At 38.2% G+C, this 26,185-nt stretch overlaps 1 protein-coding gene across 1 annotated transcript in view; it reads left to right on the top strand.

The window, feature by feature from the left end:
* iars1 (isoleucyl-tRNA synthetase 1) overlaps positions 1-26,185 on the top strand; it is an 84,322-nt gene that overhangs the window by 55,219 nt on the left and 2,918 nt on the right. Inside the window, exons 26-33 of the mRNA XM_058373448.1 lie at positions 5,233-5,407; positions 8,410-8,516; positions 9,646-9,741; positions 11,731-11,907; positions 12,483-12,603; positions 12,900-13,025; positions 19,066-19,209; positions 21,057-21,209. Coding sequence (XP_058229431.1) covers positions 5,233-5,407; positions 8,410-8,516; positions 9,646-9,741; positions 11,731-11,907; positions 12,483-12,603; positions 12,900-13,025; positions 19,066-19,209; positions 21,057-21,209 — 1,099 coding nt within the window. The remainder of the gene's footprint in view (positions 1-5,232; positions 5,408-8,409; positions 8,517-9,645; positions 9,742-11,730; positions 11,908-12,482; positions 12,604-12,899; positions 13,026-19,065; positions 19,210-21,056; positions 21,210-26,185) is intronic.

Raw genomic sequence — 26,185 nt, 5'->3', positions numbered from 1 at the left:
TGTGCTAAAGATTATAACCCATGTCTTACTGATTTGACTTGTTACTGCTAGACAGTCTTGGTTGTACCTGTGGTCGGTCTTTCTGCACGAGTGTCCTGTGGTGTGACGGACCACAGGATAAAGTTTATCAGTATGAGGTCAACATGATTGAGCTAACACACAAAACCTGCCGTCCTTCATCCCCCAGCACAAGTGGCGAGAATGATAGTGGAGGTGGAACTCTGGAGCTAAAAATAGCTGCGCTGTCACTTTGTGCATTGCCACACGCCTGCTATTGATCTGCTCCCAAACCTCAGTGTGTTTGTGTATGTGCTCAGTGTATAAACCACACACAGCCACTATATGTGCAGTAGTCACATCTCTACTGAAAATCATTATACGGTATGGAAGCGATGTACTTGTTGCAAATGATACGATTGTTGCTATGGTTACATTCCAGATGTTGTTCTTACCGCTTTTTATTAAACAATCTCCAGGCAATGGAGCATAGAAAATGGCTGCTTTAATTTGATGCATGTGCTGTTCCATTATTTATGATCATCGTTTCAACATAGTTTGAGGTTGGTTTAGAGCCGAGATTAAACGTCTGATCTGCGTTAAAGGTGTTTCAACATTCTAGCCTTTCAGTCATGTGATTTTTCTTTTGTGGTCAATGTATATGAGACAGTGTCTCTGAATTCACTGCAGAGCGCAGACACGGTCAAGCATAGAAGATATTTAATAGTGCATGGATGTTCGTTTTATCAACAGTGTCGATAAACTAAACCGTGATCTTTATGTACTGTCCTCTGAACTGTATTGTAGAAAATGCTTCTGCCAAAGAAGCTCTCGGAGTCTTGGTGATTTGATGCCAAATGTAGACTTTATTGAGAATCAACAAAGCCAAGCTGGTCCATGGACCATCTGTTGAACTCAGTCTCAGTAGACCTCTATATATCGTTTCAAGCCGTTTATCTTCCCTTTCTCAAAACCATGAACTCCCCTTCAGCTCACCCTCATCCTGATTACTTGCATTACAGATTCTTTCTCTTTCCATGTTCTAAAAAAGTGTTTACACACACACACACACACTTTCTTGTCAGTCTTAACACAAGTACATAGACAAAAATTGAATAACTGAAACACATCATGTATTGATTATTTTTATTATGATTTTTTGTTCTATAAAATATCCTATAACTGCTGTTGACGAAACCTATGTGCTTTTCTTTTATAATTTATATAGCATACACATTTCTTCTTCTTCTGGAGAGTGTCTCAAAATGTTTAAGTTTAGTGGCTTTTAGATGCGTGGGTGAGTAAAGGATCCCATGATGTAGCATCAGGAGAAAACCTCTTTATATTATATTCTTTGTCGTTACAGGAAAGGTTAAATCGATATCAGCTAACTAATTTTTGCTAAGGTTAGCAGTACTTGATGCCAAGGTGAACTTCACGGTTGTTTCATAACGTAGCTAGCTAGCTAACATGTCAACGAGGCAGCATGAGGGGAGGATCTGCTGCACCGCTATTTGTTGAAGATGTGTTGAATGTTGTCATGTGTATTAGAACAGATGATTATCAGTATATGAAAAGACAAAACAATTTTTTTTAACAAAACACACGGATGCCGCGAGTCGCCTATTTGGGCCTTAAAAAGACAGCGTGACGTCACATGGATATGTAAGGATAAGAAAGGAAAGGGCACCTGCTAGGATTTCAGATACGAATACTTTGCATGGCCTTTTTTTTTTTTTTTAACTATAAACAATATGATATAGAATATGCATGATATTGCTGTCATGGCCACTTATAAATATCATCACTCTCCAGGCTCCCTGCAGTGTTTTGTGCTGCCATTCAGAAGGCGGCACAAGAACAGCTGTCTACTGACGCTGAGCGTTTCTAACCCTTCCTGTAAGAATGACTGATGTTTGCAGTCAGTTCAGCACAGTTGTTAGCCACAGCATGAATGAGGAGACTAAGCCAGCGTGTAGATCTGCTGGAGGTTATTGATGCCAGGAGCTTCTCAGTAGCAGCAATATGTAGATGTGACCTTTGTTCAGACTCTCGGAGCTACTCTGACACGATGCTCATGACCATAATCAAACTTCCAAACAGTGTACTGAATTTGAGGATCATGGCTGGACATGTGCCAGTATTGCATCACATTTATATTTGGTTTTGTTTTATTGTGATACTACATAGTTCTGTTTATCCTGTTGTCTTTTTAACAACAACAAAAAATATATAGTTCTGCCTGATTAGCTTATATGGACTAGCTGGCCTGTAGTGCAAAGGACGTTTGACTTAAAATCCTCTTAGAAAGCCTGCGAATTATGTTAACTGCCTTGCAAGCAATAAAAATGTGCGTTATGATCATTTATGTACTATTTATTAATAAATTTAATCATAACTGTTTAAAAATCCTCTCAGGTTAGCTTATGTTAGCTAGGTGTCTAGTTGTACAACTAAAGTTCATGGAAGTTTATAAATATCACTTAAAAATCATCTCAGAAATCCTCTCAGGTTAGCTTATGTTAGCTAGCTGGCTAGTCGTACAACTAAAGATTGTTGACGTTTATAAATATCACTTAAAAATCGTCTCAAAAATCCTATCAGGTTAGCTTAAGTTAGCTAGCTGGCTTGTCGTAAAACTAAAGTTTGTGGGAATTTATAAATATCAGTTAAAAATTCCTCACAGGTTAGCTTATGTTAGCTAGCTGGCTAGTCATACAACTAAAGATTGTTGAAGTTTATAAATATCACTTAAAAATCGTCTCAAAAATCCTCTTAGGTTAGCTTAAGTTAGCTAGCTGGCTTGTCGTAAAACTAAAGTTTGTGGGAATTTATAAATATCAGTTAAAAATTCCTCACAGGTTAGCTTATGTTCGCTAGCTGGCTAGTCATACAACTAAAGATTGTTGAAGTTTATAAATATCACTTAAAAATCGTCTCAAAAATCCTCTCAGGTTAGCTTAAGTTAGCTAGCTGGCTTGTCGTAAAACTAAAGTTTGTGGGAATTTATAAATATCAGTTAAAAATTCCTCACAGGTTAGCTTATGTTCACTAGCTGGCTAGTCATACAACTAAAGATTGTCGAAGTTTATAAATATCACTTAAAAATCCTCTCAGGTTAGCTTATGTTAGCTAGCTGGTTAGTTTTACAACTAAAGATTGTGGGAATTTATGAATATCACTTAATCCTCTCAAAAATCCTCTAAGGTTAGCTTAGGTTAGCTAGCTGGCTAGTTGTACAACTAAAGATTGTGGGAATTTATTAATACCTAATAATATGTAACTGTCTAACCTACTCTATCAGGTTAAATTGTGCCAGTTAGCTGACTAGCATTAATAGTAAAGATTGTGAACATTTATGTAGCTTAACAACCCTCACGTAAATCCTGTCAAGTAAATTAGCTGTTAGCTATCAGGCTGGTGTTAGAACTGTGGATTTAGAATTTATGGGTAGGAATCATTTAAGAAATTCTGTCAGGTTAGCTAGCATTAGATTAATCAGAAAAAGAAATAAATCAGACATGCTTTCAACGTTAGTGTGTGTTAGCTAGCAGGACAACGTTGATGATGCTGAGGAACTCTTTTGAATGAGGATTCAAGATAGTTGTTGTACGCTGGAATTCCTGAGGAGAATAAGATTGTTTGTAGATAGCGGTCAGGGGTGATATTTTTACTTTAAGAAATGTATGAGGAGCAAATGTTTGCACGTAGTTTGTTCTTTGTCTTTTTTTAAGTTATCAATCTATAAAGTTAAGGCTAGTCTTTTATCTCTTGCTATAGTATTCCAAGAACATCTCTTGTTGATTCCATCACATTGATTTCAGTACTTCAGTATTGATGATGCCTCAGTGTAGTTTAGATGAATACTTTTTTCCCTCATCGTAACTGGTTTGTGCTGTGTCTCCTCTTTCATCTTGCTGCAATATTCATGATGTATTCATTCCTGCAGGCTTTTCAGGAGTGTGTGTGTGTGTGTATTGTCCATTAAAAAATGTAGGCATCTTTTAATTTAACACCATTTGTTTTTTAAGTTCCTTTTTTTTATCATGTGGCAGCTGGACTATTGTTATGATGACAGTATCTCCATATATTCAGAAATCAAACAGCGTCATCAAATATTTTCATTAAACAATATCGTAAATGCCTGCCTCATAATGTTATTGCATTCAGTTATGCTGTAATATCTTGTGAATTTTTTTTATAAATTATAAATCATCATGTTTGTGATAACTGGATGCGATCTGATGTGTTGGATTATTGACCTTATGTCGGTGTAGGGGTTAGTAAAATTTCAATTTTGCTGAGATGATATTCTTTTAAGGATAATGTCCAGACAAGCTGTCCAGTTGCACATACAGTCATTGTGAATAAAATATGCGCAGTTCAGTCTCAGGTTCTACATTAGAATTATGGAGCAGCAACCGAGGCTGTAATGGCTTTCCAGTTATAAGAGCTATAAAGACCCAGTCTCAATATTTATGCCTGGCCGTTCGATACACAACTGTGTGTATAATGCAGAAGGAGTTGTTCGAGGTATCGCTGTATTTGTGAAGTCTGACTCCATGTGCTAAATCACACTGCATAACATTAAACAACCTTGAACTGGTGTAATACTGAAGTGTGGGCTGTTTTATATGTGTCTTTTGTACATCAGCTCATCAATCACAAATGTAAATATCCATCATGTTGTCTTGGGAGATATAATTTACACTGTGCGCTAATGGAAGCAGCTTGCACAGCGAGTTGAGATCTATGGACGCCGCTCCACAGACCGGTAATTTTGCTTCCCTAAATAGATTGAATTATAGCATTTGTTATCGAAGCATTATGTGAAGAACAGCCTCTTTGTGTCATTTAATAATCCCTGCTCCTACCAGGTAGCTCACCACTTAGCTGATCCAGCGTGCTGCAGCCATTATACATCACCTATATTATCGTATAGTGCGTATTGCATCCTTGTTCTGAGTGATATCGATGTGCTTTGTTAAGTGCAAACATTTTAACCTGTAAACATTTTAATGCATGCGCTTACTTCACTGCATCAGCAAAATCAGTCAGCGCACTTATTTCTCTAATGTTTTGTTCTATAATGATCAATAAGTGAAAGCCCTCGGCACAAGGCAATATACCATAATGCAATATCTACAAACCCATACTGCCTCCGCACTCTCAGTTCACCTGCTGTATATTAATTTACCGAATCATGCTTCTAACGGCCGCTTTCTCTGTTTGCAGGAGCTGAATGTGCGCCAGCTCACCCTCTCCACAGATAAAGATAAATACGGCATCCGGCTGCGGGCCGAGCCTGACCACATGGTGCTCGGAAAGAGGCTGAAAGGAGCGTTCAAATCAGTCACGGCCGCCATCAAGGAACTGAAGAGCGAACAGCTGGAAGCCTTCCAAAAAACGGGTGTGTATTGCCGCTAATATAAACCTGTGCTTCCCCTTGTGCTGTAATCAGACAAGGCTTTTAGAGTACTGCGAACTGTGCATCCATTTAAAAGTTTTCTACCAAGTGAAAAAAAGACAAGTATTTACAACTAATGTAGTATACAGAGATGGGTGACAAATTAAAGGAAAAATCAAAATCACAGGGCGTGTTGGCCTTCAGAAGAGTTTCATTTCATCAGTCCAGAATCTGCTTTAGGTGTTTAAGTTGAGATTTGTTGCCATGTGAAGGCCATGGCATATTATTTACATTATTTTTATACTCATCAGCACCTTTTAGTGAGCCCTTGTGTCCTGTGGGTAGGGGCGGAGTCATCCTGATAGAGACCACTCCCATCAGGATAAAATTGTTTCATCATAGGATGAAGGCAATCAGTAAGAAGAGATTTGTATTAGCTTGTGGTGATCCTATGAGAGGACAACCATGCCAGCAAACACACAGCATAACAGAGCCATTGTTTTTTTTTTTTCCTTTAATTTGTCACCAATCTACAGCTAAAGCATCACTAATAACTCATTTGTGTTTTTCAAAGCAGTCTATACGATCCACAAATGTTCTCATTTCAATTTTTAGCTGTCTTGCAAGTTTTGAAACTAAAATCTCCCTGAATATTCCGTTCACACACCATTATCTTCACTCTTTCATACTGAAAAGCGGTGAACTCGGGTGTACAGAAATCAGTTAAAGTAAATGACGTAGAACAAAATAAAACCAGATCATTATTTCCACTGTTAGGATATCAGTGTGAAACTTTAACCAGTAGAACTAAAAAAAAAAAAAAAAAAATTTTTTTTTGTCGGTTTGACATGTTTTTGTGTCATACGTTGTTTTTTTGTTTTGTTGAAGCTGGAGCTATGACACTAATGAAGAAAACAGCAATCCAAAAATCATAACAAGTGAAAAAACAGTTGAAAAGCCGTTTCTTCTTCTTCTTTTCGTCCCCCATTTCTCACTTCCTTTAGTAGGAGTGACGATCATTGTTCTAACAAAGACTTTATATATTGCTAACAAAAATCCTTATTGTCCTCCAAAAAGGGGTAGGTGCCAGTGCATATAACTACATGCATTATGCATGTGTTAAACATGTAAAGCATTTATATTATTTTATTATATTATTTATTATTATATTATATTAATATTATTATATTATATATTTTATTATATATTATTATTATGATATAAATTTATATATATATAAATTTTAAGTGATTCCAGTATTTAAAATATTCCCAGATAGGTGTAGGATAGATTGTTTTATATTCACATTTTATATTCACATTTTATTTGTCACCATAGACCGTGTGTCACATAACCATGCAACGTCACGTTGTCTTTTTCATGTAATGCAATGCTTTTCAACGGATTGCGTCATAACTAATGTATAAAATAACAATAGCTACAATAAAAATAGAATTACATGAACTGTAGCAAATGGGGGGAAAAAACTATTATTAATAGTATTATTAAAATGATTAATATTAATCTCGAACTTTTTGTACTATATTTCTTGTGCTCTGTAAAGCTGCTTTGAGACGATGTCCATTGTTAAAATCGCTATACAAATAGAACTGAATGTAATTTGTGCTGTGCAAAAATCAGGAAGAGGAAGTGAACAAAACATGAATGTTCTGTAGTGTTTGTTCTCCACATTAGATTATTTGATGTGAGAAAAAGTTTTAAGGCAGATTTGTTTTGGACTTTTGAGGAACATCGCCCCTAAATGTTTTAAGAACATATGTAGAATGAGGAGTTTGAGTTCCTACTAGCACAGATTGCAGCTTATCAATGAGTGGTGAGAGTTGCTTCTCTGACACATCTGTAACACATCAGCTGTTAATGAGAGGCAGCTTGTGGAATATAGGTGAACAAGGTTGGATTATTTACTTTCGTCTAAACACCATTGGAGGAGAAAGGGGAAAAAAGAAGCAGATACACACATCAATGCACAGATTACACAAAGGGACCCAATAGAGGTATAGATTTAGTGGTTTTAGTTTAGTTCTTTTAGTTAGTTCTTTTGAATGAAAGGGTAACAGTTTTCCTGTTAGAGCTCAAAACCTTGTGCTAAAGCATTTCTCAAGCCTCATCATTTCAGTGTTGAGATATTAAATTTTAAAGCTCCTATCTAACATCATGACCAGACATGACCTAACCCTGTGACTGACAGTTACAGAGAAGTATTTCTTAATAATATCACACTTGTAATAGTAAAACAAAGCATTTCCTTTTAGGCCTTTTAGCTTGCATCCTCGCATTTTAACGATTTTGCCTAAGAGGGAGCGTAGTACTCAAAGGTCAGAAGAGAATTGCATCAGTTTGTGATTTTGATATTTCAAGTAGGAAGCTGTTTTCTGGGCTTCAAGCTGAAAGCGATCAAAATTCCCTACCTAAAGTAGGCGGTAGTTTTTAATAAGCCATGCGTTACCTGCCGTTCTGCTTCCTTTGGCCCCGAGCGCCAGAACGAAAGAGCAGAGAAGAGCAAACCCAAGCAGAGAGATCTCCGATTAGCACGAGGATCTGATTGCGGTGCTTCAGCACGACCTGCTTCAAAAGCACTTTCACACCTCTTTTATAGAACATCGGCGCTTTAATCAGGCACGACGTAGGACGAGGCTATGAAATGTGACACGAACGGGTCAGAGCAGGATAAGTGGACAGTCCAAGAACCTCGAGAACTAAAGCTGACTTATTGTGTAAATAAGCCTGGATTTAAACGGCAAAGTGCAAATTTTCTCTTCTGTAATAGTTCAGTGATGGAGGATGGTGTGTATTTTGGCTTATTTAAGAGTAAAAAAAATATATCAAGAATTGCGTATGTAAATTCTTTAGATTTATATATATATTTTTTTGTTATTTCTTTTTAAATTTCCATAAATATATTTGATTTTTTTTTTATTCAAATTTACATTTACAGGTTTTTCTATCATCGCACACGTTTTAAAAAGTTTCTCCTTGTCTCCCAGGCTCTATCATAGTGGACGGACATGAGCTGCACGAGGAAGATTTGCGGCTGATGTACACCTTTGATCAGAAATCAGGCACACAATATGAAGCGCATTCAGATGGACAGGTAATGATGCAAAATCTCTCTGTGACTTATGACAACCCAGTGCAACCTGTTTATGGCTGATGCTACAAATGTCTGTTAAATTAGTCTATGTTGTATGAATGATTTCTCAATATTTTAAAAATTCATAGTATTCTGCTGAAGCTAGCGGTGTCACATTACATAGGCTAGACGTTATTTGCCATTGACTGGGAAACGGCTTATACTTCCAGATGGGGGGGGGAAACCATTAGTGTTCCATTTGAGATGATACTCAACTTAAAAATCCATAGAGTAAATAGTGCATAGTATAAGAGTGTAAGTATAAAAGTTTTAAGGCAGATTTGTTTTGGACTTTTGAGGAACATCGCCCATAACTGTTTTAAGAAAATATGTAGAATGAGGAGTTTGAGTTCTTACTAGCACAGACTCTAGATCCATGCAGCTTATCAGTGACTGGTGAGATTTGCTTCTCTGACACATCTGTAACACATCAGCTGTTGTCATTTCGGACACAGCTTAGGACTTATGTATGGGTGCTGATTAAGGGAACACAGAACAGGTGTGGGCGCTAGTGAGACATGACCAGGTCTTATGAACTGCAGGGGCTGTAATGTAGTCCAGTAGAGACTCGCCATAACCCTGACAGTGGTTGGTCACTGGTTGGGTTTTGGGGTTTCAGCCAACAATTCTAATTTTTAGCTCACTTAGTCGATTGTGTCATTTTATGTTTTAACCTGTAAGTATGATCATCTCAGTTTGGCCATTTGATTTCACTAGTCAGGATTCAAGAGAAGATTTGTTCAAGAGTCAGTTATTGCTTCTTTGAACAAAATTGAGATCATGTGGTTGAGGTTCTGTCTGTTGATTTAAGGTGTGTATGGGTAATGTTTGTAGGCAGCAAATTGTCCCTTAAATTGCACTTTTAGTTTAACTTCAGTAAACCTAAAGAAACTTTAGCCACCAGAGACTATGACGAGTGACTGCGTTAAGGGGAAAATTAGACATTTTGTACTTTCAGTTCAAGCACACAAAATCCCCAGTAATTAAAATGCAAGTGTATCGAACACATCACAACAAGGTGCTTATTTTATTTGTGCAATAATATTGGAATTTCTTCTTCTTCTTCATCTTCTTCTTCTTCTTCTTCTAGCTCTTGGTGCTGTTAGACATCACTCCTGATCAATCGATGGTGGATGAAGGCGTGGCTCGAGAAGTTATAAACCGCATTCAGAAACTGCGCAAGAAGGTAAGAACGCATTACAAAGATTTCCCATTAAATCCGTCACTATCGATATTTAAGCTCAGAAAGGCACCTTATTCATTTTAGAACATTTAAAGTTAAATTAAGGGAATAATTGTTTGAATGGCTCAAGATGAATTTAATACAGAGACGTGCACTCATCTTTATTCCTCTGGCATCACTCCACCCAGTGTTTGTTTGCCTTTCTCTTTCCTCTTGGGGTCTGGCTCATTTGCCTTTCCCAGGCTCGGAGCATTGCTATTTGAAAAGAAAAAAAGACACACTTTTTCCACTCCAGAATTACATGTGCATGGAGCAGAGCAGGCTTAATAAGCTTAATTACCTGGTCCACTCGAAGACATATGCTGCTTTTTGAAGTGTTATGGAAATCAGGAAAGTAAGACGGATTTCCTTCTACCCTCCTTTTCGTCCCCCTTTCCTTAATAAACAAACCTTTTTTCCATTCCAGCCTGTTGCCTGGTGCGTGCCATGTATGTTCTGTACATGTGAAGGGGAAGGGGGTCTCTGGCACCGGGCCAAGCCTGAATTCCTTTCTTATTGAAACTCTGAAAAACAGGAGGAATTTTCCATGGGAGGGAATTAGAGTTTTTGTTATCCTTTCCTTAAAGGAGGCAGAGACTGGTGGGGGTCGAGCGTTGTAGAATGTTTGAGGAAAAAAGAAATCTTGTTTTTTTTTTTTTAGCCAACTGTAGTGTTTGAAGAAGGAAAGATGATGATAAAATTCCAAAAAGTTCCACCGTCATTTCGGCTGTTTTTAATGGCGCTTGGGTAGAAATGAGGTTTAGTTAGGAATTAGTAGCGATTCTTCATAAAGATAAAATCTACAATTAAAGAAAATTAAAATGTTCTTGTCTTCAGGATGCAGAGTTTTTGAAACAGTTATGTGTCTGTCCTGCTCCTTACTTGCATTTTAGAGCTTTCACTGCTTACAATATATATCTAATACTGGTTTCATTTCGGGAAAAACTCTATCCATATCCTGAACAAGTATTTTCATGCTTTAGTATGATGCTGTTCTTTCTCACATGGGGCAGTGGTGGCTCAAGTGGTTAAGGTTCTAAGGTGTTGATTAGAGGATTGGGGTTCAAGCCCTAGCACCACCAAGCTGCCACTGTTGGGAAATTGAGCAAGGCCCTTAACCCTCCCTGCCCAAGGGGTGCTGTATCATAGCTGCCCCTGCTCTCTGACCCCAGCTTCCTCAGCTGGGATATGCGAAGAAAAACTGTGCTGTAATGTATGCGTGGAAATAATAAAGTCTTCTTCTTCTTCTTCTTCTTCACATGCTCTCTGTTTTTTTTAAATTCAACTCTACTAATGGCATGAATGTATAAATATCAATATTGCATTAATTAAAAGCAAGCTGTTTGCTTCTCCTCACCAAGTGAAGCTGGAGTTTTCTGCTTGTGACCAGAAGATTTCAAGTTTAAATCCCAGCACTGGGCCATTTTTGGGCTTCTGAGCAAAATAGTGAGGCATGAAGTCTCTTTCAAGAACATTTAAACTGATTGTCCCTCAGAGCTGGAATGAACCTCCAACCTCAGTCCAGACAGCAGAATCCATCTCCATTCTCAATGCAGCTGCTGAAGATCCAGCTCTTCCATTAACACTTATCTAAGCCATTACTTATTCCCCCACCAAATAATAAAAATAAATAAATAAATCTGCACTTAAACCAGCTCTTCTTCCTTTTACTTTTGTCTTTTGCTCATCTAGAACTCAATTAAAACTCTGGTATGTTATAGCACTACTTGTTATTGTCCTCTGCTTGATGCGTCTCTTTGTATTTCCTCATTTGTAATTTCTAAGCCACGCTGGATAAAAAGCTTCTGCTAAATGAATATGTAAATGTAAGGCAGCCTCTATACATGAAATGGTTTCAGATCTTCAGCTGTTAAAAATAATAGCAAATGTTTACAATCTGCTGGAGCTGATGGGGTTATTAGGGTTCAATTGATGTTTCCTCTGTCTCTAAAGGGTCATCTGGTCCCGTCTGACGAGATCACCGTGTACTACACCTCAGAGCCTGCAGGTGATTACCTTGACAAAGTGATCCATGCTCATTCAGACTTCATCTTCGCCACTACGAAAGCCCCCCTGAAGCCTTATCCCGTTCCCAAAAACGCCAGTGTGATCGTCCAAGAGAAAACTCAGGTGAACTTTCAGCTACTGTTTTTGAAATGTAAACTATATGGCCAAAGGTTTCTGAACCTGACCATCACACCCATATGTGCTTGTTGAACATATTTAGTTCTAGATTTAGTCTCCCTTTGCTGTTACATTTTTCTGGGAAGGCTTTCTAAAAGTTTTTGGAGTCTGGATGTGGGTATTTTTGTTTATTCTGCCACAGGAGCATTAGTGAGGTCAGGCACTGATGATGGGTGAGGAGACCTGGGGTTAGAGAGTATTCCAGTTCATCCTAAAGATGTTCAGTGGGGTTAAGGTCAGGTATCTATGGCGGACACTCAAGTTCTTCCACTCCAACCTTACCAAACAAGTCTTCAGAGCATTGTCATGCTGGAATATATTTGGCCGCATTAATTCCACTTCTTCAGCATGCTCAGACTTGCTATACAATTGTGTTTTATTTAATATAAAATTTGTAGCACAGTTTGCAGAAATCCTCCATAGGGGTGTAATGGTCAGGTGTCCACATCTTTTTGGCCATATAGTGTATATGGTTGTGTGTTGAACCAGGCTATTGAGTATATGTTGTGTTTTGGGTGTAGTTGAAGGGTTCTGACCTGGATTTGACCATCGTTAGGGGAGCAGTGGTGTCCAGAGCGCCACTCACTGGCCCTGCATGCGCTTACGTCAACCTCCATGTCAATCTCGACAATAAACACCAAGGTAAAGAGATTCTCATGTATATTTCAGCCTAATCTACCCTGCACATCTGTGGAAAAGAGCATCTATAAAAGGAGATGATATTTGGATATTTGGGGTGGGGGATGATCCAACAATGACACCTTCACTGCAGCAGTGATTGGCGTGATTCGATTCCATATCCATACCAATGATCATCTAAGAAAATATCTAAAATGCTTTTGTTCATCTTAAACATCATAATTGTTTTTGTTGTTGTTTTATTGCCCTATCACCCATATCATTACACTAAATTGTTTTATTTACCCCTTTTTCTTCAGAGGGAATGGTTCTGCTGGAAAATCCCAAGGGAGACAACAGACTGGACATAGAGAAGCTTAAGATGGTTTGCCGCAGCATTTTCAAACTCAACAGCGCTCCTTTGGCCGTTTTCAATGACACAACTGGTAAGACAGGCGTTTTCTATTATTACACATAAATATTGGGTCTAGTTTTATCCAGAACAGGTGTTTAAGTGTGTTTTGGTTGTAGATGGGGGCTGATTTGTTGAAATAATATTTATTATTATTATTGTTGTTGTTGTTGTTGTTGTTAATAATAATAATAATAATAATAATATTTTGTTATTATTATTACTGTTATTGTTTTTTTTGTTATTATTATTCTTTTCAAAAGCACTGAGTCGGTGCATTTGAAAAGAATAATTGTAATAATCGGTTTTATTTCATTGAAATATTAGTTTATTAAATATTAAGAAATTTCAAGCACTTTTTAATTGAGTGCTGCTGTGTTTTACTGATTATGCAGTTCCTGTCCCAGTGCCAGTCACAGACCCATTCTACACAACAGACTGATTCCACTACATAATAAACATGTCAATCATTTCCTGTTATCCAGAAAGAATGAACGTTAATAGGCAGAAATACAGACAAAAGAAAGAATAAATGAGTAGATACTATGGGGATAATTGAGAAAGAAGGAAAGTAACAAAAAATAACAAGGTAGAAAGAAATAAGGAAGAAAAGCAAGGTGAAAGAAAGGCATTTTTAATCAGAATGAAACCATTTGGACTGTGAGAGCGAGGGAGAGAGAGAGGGAGAGAAATTTTATTAAGAAATAAAGTAAGAGAGGGAAATGGCTGCAACAGGGATAATGAATGAATAAAAGCAATTTTGAATACTGAGAAGGAAGGCAGGCAGGAAGGGAAAGGAAGGAGGAAAGGAAAGAAGTAAAAGAGTAGAGGAAAGAAGGAAAAGGAAGGAAGAAAGAAGTAAAGGAAAGAATGGAGGAAAAGAAAGGAGGAAAGAAAGGAGGAAAAGAGTGGCACAAAAGAAAAGAGGAAAGAATGGTGGAAAGGAGGAAAAAAAGAAAAGAGGATAGAAAGGAGCGAAGGAAAGAAGGAAAAGGGAGGAAGAAAAGAAAAAAAGGAAAGTAGTAAAGGAAAGAATGGAGGAAAAGAAAGAAGGAAAGAATGGAGGAAAATAAAGGAGGAAAGAATGGAGCAAAAGAAAAGAGGAAAGAATGGTGGAAAGGAGGAAAAAAAGAAAAGAGGATAGAAAGGAGCGAAGGAAAGAAAAGAAGGAAAGGAGTAAAGGAAAGAATGGAGGAAAAGAAAGAAGGAAAGAATGGAGGAAAATAAAGGAGGAAAGAATGCAGGGGAAAAAAGGAGGAAAGAATGGTGGAAAGGAGGAAAAAAAGAAAAGAGGATAGAAAGGAGCGAAGGAAAGAAAGAAGGAAAAGGAAGGAAGGAAGGAAGGAAGAAAAGAAAAAAAGGAAAGGAGTAAAGGAAAGAATGGAGGAAAAGAAAGGAGGAAAGAATGGAGGAAAAGAAAGGAGGAAAGAATGGAGGAAAAGAGTGGTGCAAAAGAAAAGAGGAAAGAATGGAGGGGAAAAAAGGAGCAAAGAATGGTGGAAAGGAGGAAAAAAGAAAAGAGGATAGAAAGGAGCGAAGGAAAGAAAGAAGGAAAAGGAAGGAAGGAAGAAAAGAAAAAAAGGAAAGGAGTAAAGGAAAGAATGGAGGAAAAGAAAGAAGGACAGAATGGAGGAAAAGAATGGAGGAAAAAATGGAAGAAAAGAAAGGAGGAAAGAATGGAGGAAAGAATGAATGGCAGAAAGGAAAGGAGGAAAAAACGAAAGGATAGAAAGGAGCAAAGAAAGTAAGGAGGAAATAAAGAAAGGAGGAACGAAAGAAAGGAGGATAGAAAGAAAAGAGGACAGAAAGGAGGAAAGAAAGAAGGAAAGGAAGAGGGGAAAGGAAAGAAGAAAAGAAAAAGTGCTGTTATAGTAAGAGATGTAAGCAGCTCTGTGTGATTGATGTGAATATTTGGACATAATTGATGCAGGTTGTTTATGACACATGTGCTGACTCATCCTTCCACACCAGCACTGTTCTCTGAGGCTTTTCATCTAGGACATCACATGCAGTGAGAGGATGAAAGTGCATATAAATATATAAATATATAAATATATAAATATAATAAGCTTCTGGAACACACAGTACTCCATCTATTACCAATTTCAACAACAGCTTCATCATTTTTCATCATAAGTTTGCCAATTTTTTTTTTTTAACAAATACAACAGATCATATCAGGGTGCAGACTTTTTTTTTTTTTTTTAACCAACCAAAATAACCCCCCCCCCCCCCTTAATAGAAAAGGCTTAGGGAATTTTTACCAGATTTACCCACCAGCAAAAAACAACAACAACATACTCCTTACTGACTTTTGTAAAACAAGACTTTTCATTTGTTTCATTTCTTGTGTTTGTTGGTATGTTTGTTTAAACATGACGTGCCTGCTGCACTACACATCAGCCGAGGCGCTATTTATTTTCAGAATCAGAACCATGCAGGTATTTGGAAATCCTGACGAAACAGAGCACCCGCGGTGTAACGCTGCCCCGTGTGTGTTCACTCTCCTGCTTCCCACATGCCGTCACGCCGAGCTTAAACATACAGTATCGAGAGAAAATAAAGACACCGTCTTTTCCGTGTAACGTGAGAACAGTCCGTCTCAAACGAGCGCCGACGACTGCTGACTTCGACATGATGTGCAACGTTAGAAGATAAAAATATATCGTTTCTCTCGTTCCATCGTTATATATGTATTATTTAGCTTGCTTTTTCAATTTTTAGGTTTCTAGAACAATTAAATCGTGCAGTGTTTCACTTGCTGATAATGTTTTGCCTTCCTGGATCTGATGCCTTACTACTCAAATTCATTTTAATTATTTTAATATTGATTACATTAATTTATTTTGTGGTCATCTTAGTAATGCTTTGGTTAGCTTAGCAATAAAAAACATTTTTATATAGTTTTTATGATGGTTTTTTTTTATGCCATATATACATACATGCTGCAACACTTTGTGATGTCAGAATAATGCCTAATGAATATATAATTCCTATTCATATAGATTTCATATAGAGTACAGCTCTCTCTCCTTTCATTTTTGTTTTTAAAGCTTGACATCTGTTTATGTGTTTTACACTCTGCTTGCTTATGTGGCCCCTAGTGAGGGACTGGTACCTGCCAAAGAGGTTCTGCTCCACTGAACAGCTCTCGCTCGCTCTCTCTCTCTCTCTCTCTGCTTGTGTATATGTGTTTGTGTTTTGGAGATAAGGGAATGCAAGGTCTCAGGAGACACAGAAGAACCAATCTGTCACTTCTCTATCTTCCAAAATATAAAATATCCTTCAAACTCTTACAGAAGGGCATTAGTGTGTCGAATACAGTAGTTATTTAGTAAAAGTGCACAAAATGTCCTGTCCCATTTAAATAAAACAGGTGCGTAAAATCATTTCAAGTGCGATAGGTTTCCCGTCTATTAATGTTTGTTTAGGTAAATTATAATTATAAAGTTCTGTCAATTGCTGCACTTAGTGGTTTATAAAAATGTGAAAACAATTTGAATACTAATTTTGGGCATTGTTGATTGTCCCATTAGAAAGATAGCAATCCATAGATGTAGATCAGGGGTGTCCAATCTTATCCAGAAAGGGCCGGTGTGGGTGCAGGTTTTCATTCCAACCAAGCAGAAGCTACACCTGATTCCAACTGGCTTATCAGTAGATCTTAGCTTTCAGTAGACTCAGGTGTGGCTTCTGCTTAGTTGGAATGAAAACCCGCACCCACACAGGCCCTTTGCAGATAAGATTGGACACCACTGATGTAGATAGTTTCAAAAATATGCACTCACTGTTCTCTTCAATAGGAATACCTGTACACCTGATTTTTTAATTATTATTATTATTATTATTTTATATATAGAGAGTTATAGATATGTTAAAGTTTAAAAAAATAAGAAATAACAAAAGAAATAAAAAAAGAAATCCATGTAAACTCCCATTTAAGTGTCTGTAATAGATCCAATATCTATAATACACCATCACCCCCCACTACTATTACAAAACACGATATTAGTGCTTAGCCAATCAGTAAAAGTCATGTTAGTCCAAGGAGTGTGAAAAATCTGCATGATGTTTTTGCATTGTGCTCCTGCCACCTGATTGGCTGATTGAATAACTGCATAAATGCACGTGTGTCCTAATAAAATGGACAGTGAGTGTATACTCTTGTGATAACCAGGCAGTTATGATATGTTATGACACATTCACATTCTCAGAATTATTACATAACATGTACCCATTCCCATGATTAAACATTAAGTAGTAAACCATGACCTAAGAAGTGTTTGCTTTTAGTCTTTTCGTAGTAAATCTCACGTCCAAACACTCTGTGTAATAAATCATTCACTGATGGTTGGTCCATTGACAGGCACTGAAGATGGTTATTAATCATAGTGTAGGCTTCTGTAACTGGCCTAATGTTTGAACAGCCCCATGTTTTTCTGTCCTGATGTTGTTTTGCTCATAAAAGAAAAAGAAGGGGGAAAAAAAAAACAAAACAGTTGATTAAAATGAAGCAGAACTCCTGCTGCCAGCACAACAGATGGAAGACTATGATGATGGCGACACAGCAGAGGCATTAATGAGAGGAGTGGAAGATGAGGAAAGAAACTACTCTTGATGAGCTCAATGAAAGTCTATTAACACTTAATTAGAAGTAGAGATGTACCAATAATCAGTTAAATGATGTGCCACAATGTTCCGCATTGAAAATATTCCCATTCTGCGCTAGTTGTGAGTTCAGATCATCACTGACAGTGGCAAGATACATACATTTATTTATTTATTTATTTATTTATTTTAAATCAAATGCCTTTTATGTTATACCAGAAATGGAGCTGTAAGCTGTGTCCAAAAAAGTGTTCAGCTTTTCACATTTTAGGTGTAAATTGCACCAATAAGTTATGGTTGTATTGGGGGCGGGAATTAGAGACCAAAAACTGACTGGGTTTGTGTCTAAAGTCTGGACTCATCAACTGGACTATAGGCATCAATATAATCATCAACTGGACTATAGTGTACTATAGTATAGTGATGTTGCAGGGATCCAAAGGTTTGATTGATTACAGTAGGTAGGAACAATAATCTCATTAGTTTAGGGGCAGGAACTACCATCTGATTGAGATTTGTTATTTTACGGTGTACGAAAAGATAGATTTGAGAGTTAGTTAGTGAGAAGAGTCCCTCATAGGCAGTGGTGGCTCAAGTGGTTAAGGCTCTGGGTCATTGACCGGAAGATCAGGGGTTCAAGCCCCAGCACCACCAAGTTGCCACTGTTGGGCCCTTGAGCAAGGCCCTTAACCCTCTCTGCTCCAGGGGTGCTGTATCATGGCTGACCCTGCACTCTGACCCCCAACCTCCAAGGATGGGATATGTGAAGAAAGAATTTCACTGTGCTGTAATGTATATGCGACAAGTAAAGGCAAATTATTATTAATTATTATTATTATCATTCTAGGCCATATTTGGACCACAAGCATAGCTTTATAAACACTGAATAATCCACTGTATAATCCATAATCTATATAATCTGTATAATCTATAATCCACACACACACTTTTATTTATATATATATGCTACCAATCATTTCAACACAGATCTGCCAGATATCTCAACCACAATTATTAATGAACACCTCAGAGACATTCTGAACCAATAGTCAAATATGTTTGCCAAAGATATATAGTTATATCAAGACCAAAAGATGGTCTATATGTAGTCTCTATACTAAGAGAGACCTGGCAAACTTGACCCCTACCTCAGCAACTGAAGTACTTGAATAGTCTCTCATTTTGTTTGTTGAGTACTCAAGACCAAATTGCACAACCTTAGTTCAAATCTCAGAGACGCCTGAGAAGATGCTGTTGGTCCCTCGAGCAAGGCCCTTAACCCTTAACTGCACAGTTATAGGCTTAGGTTATTGGATTCTGCCCTGAGCATATGAATAACTGTTGAGGGAGAGAGAGAAAAAGACAGAGAGAGAGAGAGAGAGATATGAGTGAATGATGGCAGGTCCCATTAAAAAGCAATTGCGATGCAAATTACTTCAGTTCACTGTGATTGTGTTTGTTTACAGAGCTGAAGAACAGCAGTGATCTCCTGGCTCTGAGTGGGAAGACTCTGTATGTGACATCAGGAGCTCGTCCTGCAGAAAAAAACCTCTCCGACTCACTGCTGTGTCCTTACATCAACCTACAACTCATCAACGCATGTCCTGCAGGTACAGCGTCCTTTTTTTTTTTTATTTAATTCTGTTTTGTGATTAGTCATGCTGCTGCTCAGTCAGACCATAGCAACAAGGACAAATCTCTGCACTGCTATGGCACAGTAAAGCAAAAAAGAAAATCCACCTCCAGTAAATATTCATTGATCTTTTTTTGTTTTTATTGTACATTTAAGCATAATATAACAGGTTACAGTAGGCTTGTGTGTGAGTATTCATTAATGGCTTGAGAATTCCTGTACTCACTGTTGTGGTATTCGTCATGCCAAGTGTTCACATGACGTCAGGTTGTGAACAAAGTAATAGATGATAAACACAGTCCATGACTGGTAGAGAACAGCACCTTCATGGTGTACATCAGGACTAAACGGTGTTTTTTTAATCATGTGGATAGAGGCAGCATTCGGATATAACGCTTGGTGGAGAGCAAACAGAAATATTTAATACAACCCCATTAAACTACAGTAGGCACAGATTTACAGATTGTTTTCCACCAGCTCTTTCACTTGATACATCCGGTTGTTAGAAATATACCCTTGCCAACCACATTATCGTGTACACATGCTCATTTATGCAGTTTTGCAGACACAGGTCAAGAGCTTCAGTTGATGTTCACACATCAAACATCAGAATAGGGAAAAAGTGTGATCTCTGTGACTTTAACCCTGGCATGGATGTTGATGCCAGATGGCCTGGTTTGAGTATTTAAGAAATTGCTGATCTTACGCAGCAGTCTTAGAGTTTAGATAAAATGGTGTGAACAACAAGAAACATTGAGTGACAGTTCTGTGGGTGTTGATAAGGAAAATAGCCAGATTGGTTCAAGCTGCCAGCTTTTAGGATATAGTAACTACAACTACAGTAATAGTAGACCACATCAGATTCCAGTCCTGTCAGCCAAAAACAGGAATCTGAATCAGACTCATCCAAACTGGACAGCTGAAGATTAGGGAAAAAAAATCTGCATTTTTCCCCCCCAGGTTTTAGCTCTTTAGTTTGGCTGGATCTGTGCATTATAGCCTCAGAGTCTTGGCTGACGAAAGTGGAACCCGCCATGGTGGTTGTAGTCCATCCACCCCATCCAAGGTTATGCATTCAGAGATGCTTTTCTGCTCACCATGGTGGTAAAGAGTGCTTATTTGAGTTGCTATAGATTTCCTATGAGCTCTGAGTCGTCTGGTGATTCTCCTCTGATCTCTCTCATTAACAAGGTGTTTCAGCCTGCAAGACCCTCTGTATACAGTATGGTTTTTCGCTTATCGCACCATTCTCTATAAACTCTGAGACTGTTTCGTGTGAAAATCCCAGATGATCAGCAATTTCTGAAATGCTCAAACCAGCCCATCTGGGACCAGCGACCATGTCTTGTTTACTGAAATCACACTGTTTCTCTATTCTAAACATTGCCTGAAGCTCTTGACCTGTATTTGCACAATTTTATGCATTGTGCTACATGAATGAGAAGGAGTACAGGTAGATGTATATTTGTCCACATAACATGCATGCTAACTAAGTGAAATTTTCAAAGCATCGCTTCTTTAAAAAAATAAGAATAAAAAATTTTGATATAATTGTGGCAGTGAGAACTTTAAGGATATTTTTACCATTACCCAGTGTTGTCTATAAATAACATTACCATTGTTTGAGATGTTTGTATTGCCTTTAAACTGGCACACTTCACTGGTGTGGTGTGGTCTGGTTTATATTAATTATGTTAATATTGCAGAATTCAGAATTAGTTCTGAATAAATGAAACAGCATTATCAGTAAAGGTTTCAATTATCGCTTTTGGTGTGTGTTTGTAATATTAATAGTTTAATGCTAACACCTTCATCCTCACACAGAGTGCCAGAGGGGTGACGTCGGCACATTGCTGCTGGCTAATCCTGCGGGTCAAAATAGCCTCCAGCCCACGGCCCTGATCACCGAAACTGCTAAAGTGTTCGGTCTCAGAGGAAGGAATCTTAAGCTCTATATGGATGAAGAGCTCAAAGAAGGTATGGGAAGTTTTCTCTGTACATTCCAAAGAACATCCTAGAGAGAGACAACTGCGAATACAAATAACGGAAGTGATGTGGATGATGGTAGTTCGCCATGCTTTTAGTGGTTGAGATTAGAGTAAGGAACACTGTTACTGTGTGTAGCTTAATGATATCCTAATCCAATTTATTAAACACTTTTCTTTGAGCACACTGAAACTTATAGGCTTAAGGTTTTGAAGGTACTGTACCTGTAAGAAAACAGTTTAAGATATGTGTAGGATAATGGAAGGATGGCATGTATGAGGCATTTAAAATTTGGGCACCTCAGAAGTCAGCCTTAAGCTCAAACAGTTGATTCGGACGGAAGCATCAGGACACACTTGTAATAAGAATACGTATAGACCTGCTCATTCATGCAGGTGTCCAAACAGATAAATATGTGGCAGCAGTAAAGTGCAGAATATCATGCAGATACGTGTCAGGATCTTTAGTTAATATTGATATGAAACAGCAGAATTGTGCTAAAAACATCCAGGACGTGTCAGTTCTGTGTGTGAAAGGTCAGAATAAGTGGGGAAGTGGTAGATCAATGGTTAAGACACTGGACTACAAATTGGAAGGCTGTGAGTTCCAATCCCCGAACCAGCAAACTGCTGCTGTTGGCTCCTGAGCATGACCCTTAATGCAAGATAAATGCAAATCGCTAGGAGAAAAAAATGAAAATGGTCACAGTGGATAGTTTAATAATTTAATTTAATAATTTATTTTTATTTATTTCTTTATTTATTTATTTTACCCCCTCTCCTTTCTTTGTTTATCTTCTTTTGTAAAGCTGCTTTGAGACAATGTCCATTGTAAGAGGCACTATACAGATAAAATTGAATTGAACTGGATAATATTGGACAGGGACAGTGGACAGTGTACAGTGAAGTTCTTTTCTTTACACATTCCAGCTCGTTGGGAAGCTGGGGTCAGAGCCTAGGGTCAGCTGTTAAATGGTGGTCATGTAGCTGACTTGGTTAGCTTCTGATCAGTAATCCAGCGCCTGTAACCAATGAGCCACAACTGCACAAAGATACAATGAATCAGGTCAGACTGGTGGCACCTGGATAATAACCACTCTTTATACTCATGGTGAAAAAACACATCAGGCTATATTTGTAATATAAAAACTAGCAGAAATGCAGATCTAAAAAACTTCTGATCACTGCTTCAGCCATTGAGACGACACCTTTTCTCCTTTTCTTTTGAATCATTTCACTTAAAAGCTTTCACACTAATTTTGGCCTCCCTTCTGTCCAATCAATTTTGAAGATGATCCCATTTGCTGTGACCGAAGGTCCGCTAGAACAGCAGCAGAGACGTGTCTGTGTTGCGAAGACGTCATGTCTTTTCCTCCTTGATTCTTCCCACAACACAACTTCAATGTCACACAGACATACATTACTTCAGAGCTCAAACGTTGTACAACGCTTTACACTGAAATAACTTCCACATACCCCTAAGTACAGATTAATTTCATGAACACTGTTAAAATATATATATTTAGCATGTAAATATATTGGATATTTATTGGACGCATACATTTTAGTTTATTCCTGAACTTTCCACCCACAAAATGCACTAGGTCCAAGCCGATTTATTTATACCCCTACTTGTTATTGTGTTATTGATATTTCGAGTGCAGTGACCTATCCAGTAGGCTAATAACTATGTAGAGGAACTCAGTATAATAAGCTTCAATTAATGGTGGCTGTAACAAACTATAACAAACTTTTTAGGACCCCCTGCCTACACATCACTGATGAAACTACTCTGACTATGAAAACCAGTGGTGCAAGGAACAATCTGTCATTTATAGCCATGAACAAAACATCTTCATGTAGCTGAACAGTGTAACCTTATAGAGACATTTTAGAGCATTTATTCTGTCCCCTAATCTCCACCTATCCAACCTGGACCTCATGATTGTATCAGAAACCTAGATGTGAAGTGGAGGATGATATATTTAATAATAATATATATATTATTATATATATATATATCTCAACTGAGCAGTTGAGGGTTAAGTGCTTTGCTCAAGGACCCAACAGTAGCAGCTTGGCAGTGCTGGGATTTGAACTCTGGTCAACAGATCAACATCTTATCTATCACTACAGCTATCACTGCCCATGATAGACATCAGTGCTGGCCTCACCACTCTAGTGCAATACTAAAGAAGCAAATTACAGACACCGAACATATCCTGACTCATCAACTAGAGTACAATTGGTGTCCTTTTCCTTTTTTTCCCTTTCAGCCTAGACAGTGAGCTATATCATTAGAGTGAAGGATGCAGATTCTTGTACAGAAATACTACATATTGTACAGAGTCTTATTGCAGCAATATTGCAAATGAAATCAATCCCACATGAAGAGGAAAAAAATGAACATCAGATTTATCTAGGTTATAAATGAGCTTTACACGCCGAGTGCTCTAGCCTGTATCATTGCAAAAAAACAGTATACTCTTAAAGATGCGTGTGAACCACGATTTTATAAAAACCAAATACTGGCTGGAACAATCTGTGTGTCATTTGTAATCCAGATGAGTATGAATACTGTTTACAAAGTACATTATGGATGACATTCAAGTCACTTTGGTCAGAGCAAGATGGAGGTGTACCTTCTCTAGCCACACCCACAAGCAGAACGTCTGATGCTTATGACAAATTGGAATTGGAAATGCTTCAGAAGTTTCATCTGATTGGACGAAATCTAGGATTTCCGCCTGGAAGCAAAGCCATTGTGACACTTTATTTCCCTCATGGAAGCAGGAAGCCATTGTGTTTATAACGCTTATGAGGATCAGCTAAATGGTGGAATTGCCATATGGTGTGAGGTTCACAGTTTAGACTCATTAATATGCATGACTTTCTTAAATGAATGATCTATGGTTGCACGTCGGTCTGTTTATGTAGGGACTTTACATTTTCACACCCCTTAAACATGGTGCTGAACAAAAACGATCTGATTGGTTGCTTTGCATGTCAGTCAGATGCCCTCTTGAGTGGCCCTTTGCTAATAAAAGCTGCTATGGAGGCCAGAGCTTCTGCTGTCAGTCTGAACGTCTGGCTACGTAAGGCTAGCAAATCCTAACTCAGAGTTCAAACAAACCCAGATTTTCCCAGTTTCACGTGCCTTCAACTGGTCAATACCATCTAGCCGACATCAATCAAACGGACTCTAACCTTCCGTGGTGAATTGTGGAGTTCAGTCATTACCTGTTCAAAGGCAAAAGGCTCTAATCTCGTGCACTGTATAATGAAGAGGGTGTGGCTTCAGAAGTACTTAGTGTTAATTAGCCTCATCTCTTGACGATTAGCATCTGATGCTGATTTAATGAGTATACTCCTTCACATTTCAAAATGTATTGTTGCATTCTGTTCAAATGGAGAATGATGATTTTATTCATGTAATATCATTTCAAAATATTTTCCATAACCGATGAAGTGATGGTTCTGAATAAAGTAAGATGAAGGGAAGCAGTAAGTGACCTTGCAGTGTTCAGTGTGTGCTGATGATTAGCGGGACACAGGAGGGCTGAGCGAGCATAATGGCTTCTACTTTCCAAGTATTGCGAGGGATTTTCTCCATAATCTGCTGAATTACAGTGTGTCTCCTGGGTGTGTGTCTCTGTGTGTGTGTGTGTGTGTGTGTGTGTGTGTGTGTGTGTGTGTGTGAGAGAGAGAGAGAGAGAGAGAGATTTAAGATGCCTCCTAATTACTTGGGCAGTCTAATAGGTATCTTTATTGTTTAGCTTTTGCTTAGTGTTTTCTGGTCTTCTTTATTATTTGGCATTTTTAAGCAATTCTGTGGTTTAATGGTGAAAGCGGTTTTTCTCTAGGCCCTTTCTTCCTTATTTTTTTTAAAAAATACATTAGACGTATTATTTATTATTACATTATTTTTTACATTTTAGTTATGTCCTAAAAAAGTGTGTGTGTGTATGTATATATATATATATATATATATATATATATATATATATATATATATATATATATATATATATATATATATATATAAATATATATATATATCTATATATACACTATATTGCCAAAAGTATTCGCTCACCCATCCAAATAATCAGAATCAGGTGTTCCAATCACTTCCATGGCCACAGGTGTATAAAATCAAGCACCTAGGCATGCAGACTGTTTTTACAAACATTTGTGAAAGAATGGGTCGCTCTCAGGAGCTCAGTGAATTCCAGCGTGGAACTGTGATAGGATGCCACCTGTGCAACAAATCCAGTCGTGAAATTTCCTCGCTCCTAAATATTCCACAGTCAACTGTCAGCTGTATTATAAGAACGTGGAAGTGTTTGGGAACGACAGCAACTCAGCCACGAAGTGGTAGGCCACGTAAACTGACGGAGCGGGGTCAGCGGATGCTGAGGCGTATAGTGCGAAGAGGTCGCCAACTTTCTGCAGAGTCAATCGCTACAGACCTCCAAACTTCATGTGGCCTTCAGATTAGCTCAAGAACAGTGCGCAGAGAGCTTCATGGAATGGGTTTCCATGGCCGAGCAGCTGCATCCAAGCCATACATCACCAAGTGCAATGCAAAGCGTCGGATGCAGTAGTGTAAAGCACGCCGCCACTGGACTCTAGAGCAGTGGAGACGCGTTCTCTGGAGTGACGAATCGCGCTTCTCCATCTGGCAATCTGATGGACGAGTCTGGGTTTGGCGGTTGCCAGGAGAACGGTACTTGTCTGACTGCATTGTGCCAAGTGTAAAGTTTGGTGGAGGGGGGATTATGGTGTGGGGTTGTTTTTCAGGAGCTGGGCTTGGCCCCTTAGTTCCAGTGAAAGGAACTCTGAATGCTTCAGCGTACCAAGACATTTTGGACAATTCCATGCTCCCAACTTTGTGGGAACAGTTTGGAGCTGGCCCCTTCCTCTTCCAACATGACTGTGCACCAGTGCACAAAGCAAGGTCCATAA

This window comes from Hemibagrus wyckioides, linkage group LG21 (genome assembly GCF_019097595.1).
Source record: "Hemibagrus wyckioides isolate EC202008001 linkage group LG21, SWU_Hwy_1.0, whole genome shotgun sequence".
Classification (NCBI taxonomy): domain Eukaryota; kingdom Metazoa; phylum Chordata; class Actinopteri; order Siluriformes; family Bagridae; genus Hemibagrus; species Hemibagrus wyckioides.
This window is presented reverse-complemented; position numbering and strand designations above follow the sequence as displayed.